At 26.0% G+C, this 11,758-nt stretch overlaps 1 protein-coding gene across 20 annotated transcripts in view; it reads right to left on the reverse strand.

Annotated features, from left to right (window-relative positions):
- Positions 1-5,562, reverse strand: part of LOC129618456 (uncharacterized) — a 260,920-nt gene extending 255,358 nt beyond the window's left edge. For all 20 annotated transcript variants that reach the window (XM_055533216.1, XM_055533211.1, XM_055533226.1 and 17 more), the window contains exon 1: positions 740-5,562. In XM_055533216.1, the coding sequence (XP_055389191.1) occupies positions 740-5,408 (4,669 nt within the window). In that variant the 5' untranslated portion in view covers positions 5,409-5,562. The remainder of the gene's footprint in view (positions 1-739) is intronic.
- Between the last annotated feature and the right edge of the window lie 6,196 nt (positions 5,563-11,758).

Genomic DNA, 11,758 nt, shown 5'->3' on the forward strand with positions numbered 1-11,758 from the left:
TCAATTATTTCAATTTATAAATTCGAATCTCCAATTGATTAATCCGTAAACACAAAAATTTAAAAAAAATGTTACTCTATTCCATTACCCATTTAAATTAATTTTGTTGCTTAATGCGCCATCTCTTATAATTTATTCGAACTTTTAATAATATTAATGCATTAAAACAGGTGATATTTTAATTTATAAAGAGAAATTTGTAATTTTGAGCACTAGATGGAAAATTCATTTTGAAATGGTTTGCGTCTTTACTAATTCAGAAAACAAAAAATGTGGTGGAAATTAAGTTTTAAAAATGAAAAAACCGCAAAAGTTGAAATCTAAAGGCGGTGGTGAAAATTCAAAAAACTTCACCTTATTATGTTTTCATTGTTTTTGTATTGTATAGTTAAATTAATTATATTGTGAACACACACTGTTAATGCTAATGTGTAGTTTCTACAGCCTTATAAAAGTTGTTGAGAACTTATAATATGCCTAAATTATTATTGGAAGATTTTAAGTTGCATTATAATAATATTTTATTATATTATTTCAGCATTAGGAATTATTGCTGCTAATATGATAAAGATTGCATACTTCGAGAATAAATTATTTTTTAAAAATATTTGCACTCAACTCTCAAAAAATCCTTTTGAATTATGTATATATTTTATCAAAAAATTTTGTATATGTATTTAAAAAGAGGAAAAGGAGAAATATAATATGGTAAAAATAGTAATTTTTATAAAATACTCACCATTTTTTCTGTTTTGCATAATTCTCTGTACTTCTCCTGCTTCAGATCCACTTTCACTTTCATATAAAAAAGCACGTGGTTTTCCCATTTGTAATGTCATTTGATTTTGATGTTGCTGTTGTTGCTGCTGTTGGCATGACAGTGATGATGGTGATTGCATTGATTGTTGCTGAACTTGTGGTTGTTGTTGATATTGATTGGTATTACAAGAAAGATTTGCACGAGCTGGATTAATTGGCCTATAAATTTGATCTTTTACTTTTAAGAATACAACACTGCCCGTTTGTTGCGGTTGAGCATAGTGCTGTCGTTGTGTTGGTTGTGACTGTGCTTGTGATTGTTGCTGTTGTAATTGATTTGTTCTTTGAACTGAAGAATTTGGTGAAAATTGTTGACGTGGTTGTTGTTGTTGCGGATGATGGTTAAGTTGAGAATATCTTGGTACAGGACTGTGATGCAAAGGTCTTGGACTATGTTGCATTGGTGTCCAATATATTTGGCTTCCTTGATAAGGACCATTTACAGAACGTTCTAATATTAGTGGTGTAGATCGACCATCCATTCGAGAAGATCTCATATGTAATTGTGGTGGTCCTGGTGGTGTTGGTTTTAAATGAATATAACCATATGGGCTTGGTGGTAATATTTGACCATATACATCGTTATTAGAATTACCTGTTGCAGTAACTAACGGAGATACAGGTGAATTTCTGAATTTCACAACTTGGCTTGGTGTAATTTTGTCACTTTCCATAATTATAAACTGACTTGATGAAGTTCTAGTCGTTGCTGTTGCTTGTGGTTGCTGTTGTATGTAAATTTGTTGCGGTTGGTTTGGTATATGACCGTTTGGTAAGAAAACGGAATCAGTTTCACTGGTTTGCGTTTGTAATCGTGGTCTATTACCCACTTGTCCATTTGGAGAATGTGTTGTAAAAGTTCCATTATGTTGCGTGTAAATTACATTACCTCCTGCATTTTGAAATCTTGTTGGACTATCAAGGGCATCGGATGTATTTGATTGTATACTATTTCGTTTAATTACGTGAGCATAAATAGGTGATGTTGATGGTGTTGTTTCGCGAGGTGAAATTTGATGGGTTTGAGGAAGACTTTGTATACGTTGTGGTACTTGTGGTGCTAGAACTTTTCTTTGTGGAGTGATATTTCCACGACTGTGAGAATCTACAGAAGTGTAAGAAATTGGAGAAATGTCTGATGGTATTTTGCCATTCATTTCACGATGAATATGTGATGTAATTGGGGTAGGTTGATTTGCAATTGACAATTTCGTTGGAGTTTTATTCATTGATTTACGACAAAATTCTTTAACTTTTTGTAAAATTTCTTCTCGTGTCAATGTGGAGCCTGTTGACGATGTTTCTTTTCTGCGTAAGCGAACTGGTGTGCCCATACCATCGCTCTCTACGCCGCTGTATCCTGGACTATGATTTAAAATTTTATTTTGATGACCTGGACTGAGCATTTCATCGAGAACACTTTGACTACGAGGAGGATATGGTCCATTTGGAATGTGTTCTGGTTCTCTAATTGGAATAATATGGTTCTCTGGAACGTTGATCGGATTTCCATCGATAATTTTTGCATTTCTATTACGTAAAGGAACTCCACTAAATGTATTGCGTTGTGGTGAACCTCTGACGAAATTATCTTCAGGAATTAATTGAGCGTAAAGCGGTTGTTGTTGCAAATCATTTTGGAAAGATTTCCTGATTTGTGGTTGTATTTGTTGAGAAAAATATTGCTCTTGCGTCGCTCCTGGATTAAATTGTTGATGCTTTTGGTGAATTGTGACCTTTTCATAAATATTTTCTGGTTTGATTGGTCCATTGCTAATAGGTGTTTTATTTGAACTAACTGTTTGGGCTGCCCTATTAAAGAGCTCTCTATCAGTTTTTTCTTTTATTTCTTTTAATTTATTCCACTCTTCGATACCCACATTGTAGGATGTATTTGCAGTTGAAGAGGTACCTGTATTTACAGGAATGGGTGATAGAGGTTTTTGAATGATTTTGATTTCTTTCTGCTCTTTCGAATCTATTGGCGTAGATGTTATTTTAGGATCCAAAAGATCTTCTTTAGAATTTTTTGGAGTATTCACAGAACTAACACTTTTCTGTGAAATAACACTTTGCCTTGTTGGCTTCGGTAATGAACTACTTTGTCTTCCTCCACTACGTTTAATAATTTCATGCCGATCCATAGAAGCTGATCTACCAAAAGACATTGGTGGTTCTTCTTGATTTGGTGTTGTTACTCTTTTTTGTACCATCGATTGCCGTTCAAGAGATCTTTTAAGTGGAGTTGCAGATTGTTTTTCATTACGATCTAAGCTTTTTATAGGTAGGGGTTTTAAAGAACTTATTGGTAAGCTAGGTCGTTGTACTTTTGGTTTTACTAAGCTATTTCCTAAGTTTTCACGAGCCTCATGTTGTGATTTTGATGAATGAAAGTTTTGTAACCTCTCCCTTGAAGTTGAACGAGACCTTTGTTGTTTTGATGATGAACCACTATTTATTTGTACAGTTCCAGGGTCGCTACTCCTACTAGATGATCTTGGACCACGATGCTGTTGCTCCTTATTAAATGCTGGTTGACGTAAATTTGAATCATTTGCTTGAATATCTTCAGGAAATTCTTCAGCATTTGTTAAGGCACTTGATATTGAACTTGAACGATCGTCACCTGCCGCATAACTTTTGCGGGAACGTTCAATGTGCTTTTTGAATTCATTCGAAGAATTTAAACTATTTCCTGAACTACCATGAAAACTTTGCCGTTCTAATATAACACGTTTATTATTAAGAGATGTTTTATGGCCATTTTCTTTTGGATATGAAACAGGTGTAGGAACTGGCTCTTTGGGAGTGGTTTTTCGTTTTGATGAAAAAAATCCACTTGATTTTATTCTTTGTAATACTGATTGTTTCTTTTGCTTTTTCTGATCCATTTCGGTTGTTTCTAATATTGGTATCTTATTTGATGATTTTTTTTCACTTAATTCCAATTTAGGAATATTGGTTGGTGTACTATCCGTATTAATAACTTTACTTGAATTAATTAAAATTTGACGTTGTGGCGTCAATTGTAAACCTTTTCTATCTAAATACTCTTGAAATTCTTTTGAATTTACTGTATTTGTAAATGATTTATTTTCATTTGTTGTAGTATTTGTTATTGATGTTGCTTTTGTATCACTTGATATACCATCGACTTTATCAGTTGTATCAAGAACTAGTTTTAATTCATCACTAGAATCACTTTTAGTAAGCGGTTCATCAATTTCTTCTAAATCATCATCTGAACCAATATGTAATGTTTTAATACGTTCATCAAATTTCTTTGCATTCTTTGTAACTTCTTCTGGACTAAATAGCGATTCTTCGAGATCTGTACCAGTTTTAACTTTGATATCAGATAAATCTGGATAATTAGCTTTAGAGACTTTTTTAAATGTAGGAATTTTTGCACTAGGAGTTTTCAATAATTTTGTTTGTAATGGTGCACCAGCTGAACTACATTTATTTCGAAGCTCTTTTAATCTAGATTGAGTTTGTGCTGATAATTTCGATTTTTTCTCTTTTGGTTTTTCGTTATCTTTTAATTCTTTTAAATCTTCATATCTTATACGTTGTAAAATTGTTGGATCATAAACAAAAACTTTATCTGGATTTTTAATATAGGTTTTAACATATTTAGATTGATTTAATACTTCTTCAGTTGTTATGAATTCTGGTTCAGTTGAAGTTGTACTTGTTGAATTTAATATTGAAAATTTATTTGTTTTATCTTTATCTCGTCGTAATTTAAAAACTGATTTCTTATTACTATTATTTTGTTTTGTTAATGTATCACTTAGTTTATCATCACTACCATTTGGAATGAAACCATTCTTAAATGGATTCTTTTTATCAACAATTATTTCACCTTCAATAAATTTTTTTATTGTTTCATCATCTGGATCAAATGATACTGATTTTTTTAATGATGATTTTCTAGGTCCAGTACCATTTGTTAAAATTGATTTAGCTGGTGATATTTTTAAATCACCATTCACTTTGGTATTATTATCATTAAGTAAATTTGTTGTATTTAAAAATTTCTCTCTTTCACTAAATTTATTTGGTTCAATACTATTTAATTCAACTATTTTCACTTTAACTGGATTTATTAAACCTTGTATATTATTTGTTTTATTATTTTTCTTTTCTAATTCATCGATCTTATTTATTTTTATTTCATTACCATTTGTTTCATTTAATTTAATATTATTACTGTTATTTAATTTATTTGTTTCATTTTTTTGATATTCTTTATTAATTTCTGATTTTTTTATTTCTATATTATTTTTATTATTTTTATCACAGTCTTCAATTTTATTTTTATCTTTAATTATAACTCTTCTTATAGTATCTGTTTCGTTTTCAATTGTTGTCGTTTCTGTACTTGACGAAGAAGTTGTCGAACTTGAAATCTGTTTTGATTTCTTTAAAATTTCATTTGTTTCGATTCGGTTTCGACTTGAAATGTTGTTGTTGTTGTTGCTGTTATTGTTGTTTGTAATAATGATATTTTGATTTTCTTTTGTTTCATTGTTAATTGTTTCATTATCATTGTTGCAATTTGATTTTTCATTAAGTTCAGACATTTTTCATATGAAAATTTTAATTTTATTAAAATAATAGAAACAGAAGAAAGGGAAAGATTAAAGGAATGTTTTTGTTGTTGTTGATTAACATTTCGATAGATTAAAATTGAACCGATGGGTCCAAAAATGTGATGAATATTTTTCAATATGAAGTACGCCTGTAAATAAAAAAAAATAAATTATTTTTTAAATTTATTGTTGCAACAAATAGAGAAATAAATTTTAAATTTAAATATTACACTAGAAATATTTTTATTTAAGTAATCCATTAAGAAATTGGGATTATAACACAAACAGCTTTTATTAAAATTTAAACATTTTTAAATAAATTATTCATTCTTTAAAAAAAAAAAATTTCAGCCTAATTTATATTAGACTGAAATCAACTGGTCTACTAGATCATATGAAATTTTTTTTTAACTAAAATTTTGGAAATTTCGTACACTGTTTTAAAATTTATTAAAGTATTATTTATTCTTACTATAAAATATTAAAAATCACTCCATAATTTCTCAGATTTTAGAATAATCTCATATATTAAAGTTGAGTCTAATCAATAAAAAATTTCTAAAGAAATCGATTTAAGGAGAACTTTTTGTTCTTGAAAATCTTTAAATTTTAAATAAAAATTTAAAGAGTATTTTTCTTTAAAAACTTCAATTTTATTACATTATATCTTTACAAAAGGACAATAAGGATACTTTTGTCCTCTTTCAAGGAAAAAAAAAACGAAAACTTGAAATAAATAAAAAAAACCAAATAAGAATGTAATCCTTTTCTTCTTCTTGTTCAATCAGAAAACTTTAATAAGGATTTTCTCTCTCAGTACATTCCTTTATCCTTTTCCCTTATATCCTTATTCATGCTTTTATTACTGTTTAGTTAAGAGTAATAATAACTTAGACTTTAAGTATATTATTATAATATATGTAGTTATTTATTATGTTTATACACGCATACATTAATTTTATTCAAAAATTTTATATGTAGTTAAGAATCCTTTAAAATAATCAAGCAAGAAAAAATCAAGGGTTTGTCTATCTCATGTAATATTTTTGTAATAGGATTTGAATATGTTAAATCAATTAAAAAATTCATTAAAAAAAAATAAATTGAAAATTTTTGTCAAAGAAACTTTGTACCTGATAATATATGAAAATTTTTGTCAAAGAAAGTGTGTTGATAATATACTCGTAGTCATGTACAGTCCAGTTTCCATTAAAGAAGAAGTCTTAGAAAAATTATGTTCGTTATAACTAGTTTGATGTGGTTATTCATGTACTCTATACATTTTGCAAACTAGTTTTAAAAAATAAGAGAATCCTAATCTTGTATTCGTACAGTAGAGCTACGGCTTATGATCATTTGGAGATAATAATATTAAGTACCAGCTAGTTTTAATAAGATATCCGTTTTACTGTTACTTTTATTTAGTTGAACATCAAGGTTTCATTAATCATGTTTTTCAAATCAAGTTCTTCAAATTAGTTTTAACTTCAGTCTCCAATAATTTAAATGATTTATGCAGGAATCCTGCCACAGAAAAATTTCTCGAGAATTTTGTGAATTTGTTTTCATGGCTTTTACAAACACTACAATAATTTTACGTTGTTACACTCTGTGTTGATTTGTATATAAAATTTTTTTTGAAATTTTTAATAATATTTCCTGAACAAAAAGAAGTGCTTAATTTACAATAATAATTTGTGAAAAAAAAATTTTTTACTTAAAAAGAATTTTACAAAATGAATTAATCCCAGTCTATAAATTTTCGAAAATATTTTTTGTTTATGATCCAACAAGGACAAATTAATAAATTGTAGATAAAATAATTTCTAAATAAATTTTTAGTCATCATAAAAATATTTTCAAGCGCTGTAATGAATTGAAGAAAAGGGTCAAATTCACCCCACTAGATAAGGGCAAACCCGTAATAACTTTTGAATTTATGCTAAAGTATAAATATACGGCTTTTAAATCAATACAAGTCTGCAAACAGACACGTAATTTAATTTAATTTTAAAGTTATTTAAAGGAATTACATTGCAAAACTTTCATGCTTAATTAAATTCTAGTTCTCATAAAAGAATCAATACAATTTTAAAGTTTAAATTAAATCGCAGAGTTTCAATTATATTAAATTCATGCCCAACATATTCACATTATCAATAACACACCTTTAAAAATTATTTCGAAAAAATAGCAATAATATTAAATGAAAAAGACAAAAAAATTTCAAAATTAATTGAATTGATAAAAAAATAAAATGCTTATCAATTAAAAAGTCAATACAAATAGTTGATAAAAATGAAAAAACAAAAAAAGAAAAATATTTATATTAAGAGTATGAAAACATGCTTTTCACTTTTCAATTAAAGTAAACATTTTAGATCCTAAATTTTTATTTATTTAACACAATTTATTTCAGGTATTATGAATTTTCTGCTTGCTTTACAATACAATGAGAGCACACAAATAAAATTCAAAACGGAAAATATTTAACAGTATATACAATTTTCCAAATGTGAAGCGAAAATAGTCGAAACCGGTTTTAAAATCAGAAATTTTCAAAAGAGATTTTCAAGTGTAATTTTCATTAAGGATTCATTGGAAAATGAGAATTGCTTTAAGAATGTTTTCGTTCCGAATCGTAGTGATGGTGTAGATTTAAAAACTCTAAACATATTATACTTTACTCTCAGGAACACAATCGTATATAAAGAAGTACTTCAAAGCAGTTTTTGCGCTCTGTTTCCGATTGATGACTTCATATTTTCGTATGTCACCTTTTCAATATTGTATACAGATGATTTTATATATATATAAGAATTTATTACTATAATCTTGCTAGAATTTCTAAAAAAAGCAGAATTTTATTTAAAATCAATTCCTAACTACTTCGGAGTAGTTCGGAGTATTATATTCCATTTAAGAGGAAAAAGACAATAGTATCTATTCAATATTAGAAATTTTGCATATAATATGTGCATGCACATATAACAAATTATAAAACACTTTGTTTCAGTTTTAGAAATATTTTTTCACTTCAAAAAAAAAAAAATTTTATTCCGAAACAATAATATTTCCGAAATTCGGTAAATGTCATGAATATTATAACATATATGTTATTTATAACATATAACAATATAAAATTCTTAATTATATTCTATGAATATATATAAAGCGACAATAACTGGTAAGATATAATAGATTCTTTCAACGTGATTATACTCTCGAAAAAAAAACAGAGTGTATGATATAAAAAATATTTGAATTTTTAAAATTAAAGAGAGTCATAACATTTACCATACACTACTATTTCATTGTCATACCAATTATAATAATAATAAAGATAGTATAGGAGCAATTTAGAAAGAAATCATAAAAATTCAAACCGCATTTAGTCCGATATTCCATTTTAATTCAGCACGTGCTACAATTTAAAATTGAAAATATTTTTATATTTAATTTTATTCAAAAAAATTTTTTAAAATTAATTCTAAAAAAAAAACCATAGAAAAAACCTAACATAATGTTTGACCCCATTACTAAGTTATCTGTTATACACGCACAAATAATCTAATATAATATTATATAAATTTATAAACAAAGGTAAAATTCTCTTATATTTTTTTTCTTATAAACCAAAAATTTAAAATTAATTTTTCCACATTTTTCAGGTTATTTGTAAAAAGAAAAAATATTTGAGCAATTTATTGCTAAATTCTATGCAGAAAAATTTCCTCCCCCCTATACCCACATAGTTCCTTATTTTATATTAATTTTCCCCATTTAAAATTGTTATATGTACATTTATGTATACATAGGTATGAGTATATGTGTTATACAATTATTTTGTAGCAATTTGTTTATTCAAGTAATTTCTTGACCACAATCAATATTACAAAACGGAATCTTCACACAATACCTATATGTATACGTATAGATATTTGCAAATAAATGTACATATGTTCAATTTATATAGAAACAAAATGATTGTTTAATTTCTAAACTTCAATATTTTATTCTACACCATTTCTATCTATTTCTTACTTGGAAAACATTTTATAACATGATTCATGAACATCCTTCAATTCAGTAATAATAAAAAAAAAAATTTCTCTTTTATCTGTTCTTATCAAAACTTAAATTTCAAAAAAAAAAAAAAATTTTTTTTTTTTTATTCTCTTTTTTTCTTTGTCTCTCTTCATTTTCCAATGATCGATTTAATTGAATAGAATGAGGTTTGTTTTTGTCAGACTTTTGACATTTATATCCACAATTAAAGAACAATATAAAAATATAAGAGAAAAATAAATGAAAAACAGAGAAAACAAAACAGAGAGAAATGTAAAAATAAAATGAGTTGTTTGACTTTTAAAATGAATTTTCAAGGAAAAATTCTCGGAAAAATCAGAAATTCAAGAAAAAATTTTTTCCTGTTTTTTTTTTTTTTATTTTTCTAATTTCTTTTTTCTCTTTTTTTTGTTTTCATTTTTTTTAGAGCAAAAAACGTTTGTATATAAAAGTCCATTCACTCAGTATAAATGGGGAACACTGCATTTAAAATAATTTTGTAATACGATAAAAAATATTCAAGGATATTTTCAATATATAGAAAATTAAATCGATAGTATACGAAATTAAAAAAATTAAAGCTAAAAGTAAATGAGAATTATAGAAGAGATTATTGCAGATATAAAATAATGGGTTAACGATATATCCAAATCAACAATGCTCTTTGTTCTCATCCACACAAATATATGCATATATATATATCATGTAGTATAAACTTGGTTGCATTATATAGTTGATGATTTTGTATAAATAATGTAGAAAATTATTTTCCCTTTTAAATGTTTACCCTTCATATATGATATCGGAATGTCAATTTTAATTAATTATTTAAAAAAAGGAATCTTTTATATCTTTAAGTTTTAATTTTAATTGAGCAGATAATAGTTTGCCACACATATACTTTTAGATGTACATATACGTTAATAGAATGGGAGAATATATTTTATAAAAAATTGTAATTCCTACATTTGTTGAGCCATTCAATTGATATTTTATATTAAATGAGAACATTAAATGAGGTCCGATTTATTTTTATATTTAATTATGTATTTTGGTTTGACCATTTTAAAAAAATTACGACTAACTTAAAAGAGATACTTTATACATATTTCGTGCGTATGGTTGCTGCTTTTAATTTTTTACGATATAAATTATACGATATTTAAAATTGAACAATTATGATAGTAAGATTACTACCCATTTTCAATTATAGCAGTAATCACTATCATATTTTAAATTAAACCTTATTAATTATTATTATTATTATTTTTTTTTTTTTAAATTATTATTACTATTCAAAGAGACCCTACTGTATTCAATATTCAGTACGACATTGTATTCAATACTTCCAATTATTTAAACAAAAATATTATACAACCTTACTAATAAGTCTACAATTTGATTAGTCTGTGTCATGTAAGCTGACATTTTTAAAATTTTCGCAATTACTCATTTACTTATAAAAATTATTTTCATTTAATCTTCTCAATTTTCTACATTACATACCCGTTCTCTCTCAAATTATTTCTCAAATTCAAAACATTAAAATAGTAATTTAAATTAATGTTATACTTAGTTCATACGACAAAAAAAAACATTAAATTATTTTCATTACCATTATATACTGCAACTACAATGTTATAATATATTCTTCATTAAACATAAAATAATGTTAAAAAAATAAAACTTAAGACAAATTTAATTTTTTAGTGAACAAAATGTCTCTTTCTTTCTACTCTATAATATGTTTTATTCTCTACATTACTCGTATATGTTTAATGTCATCAATTACAAAACAATTATGCTATTATAAAAGTAAACATAATAATGTTACATTAAAAAAATCAATAATATCCCTATAAACTATTTATCGTATTCATTTTACTCAAAATAAATTATTCTCAACAACAACACAATTATTTATAGTGTTACATGCTCTTCTAAATTAATTGACAACAATATATTATTAATAATATGAATACTCTCATGTTAACAGTAATATTAAACATAAAACAAAATCTCTATATAGTCTTGCTGCATGTAATGTATTTGATTGGAAAAAACAATATAAGTAAGCGTGTAATTCAATAGAAAACTATTATGTTCAATATTTGTGTATAAATGTGATTGACAAATTAAAATGGAAACATTGTAATAAAATTCAAATTATTTTCAATCATTATTAATAAAAATTCAAGAAAGAACAAGAAAAACAGAAAAAAAAACAAAACATTAAAATTACTATAAAAGGAAGAAAAAAAATTTTTACATTA

Source organism: Condylostylus longicornis, unplaced genomic scaffold (assembly GCF_029603195.1).
Source record: "Condylostylus longicornis isolate FDR11 unplaced genomic scaffold, ASM2960319v2 ptg000006l, whole genome shotgun sequence".
NCBI classification, from domain to species: domain Eukaryota; kingdom Metazoa; phylum Arthropoda; class Insecta; order Diptera; family Dolichopodidae; genus Condylostylus; species Condylostylus longicornis.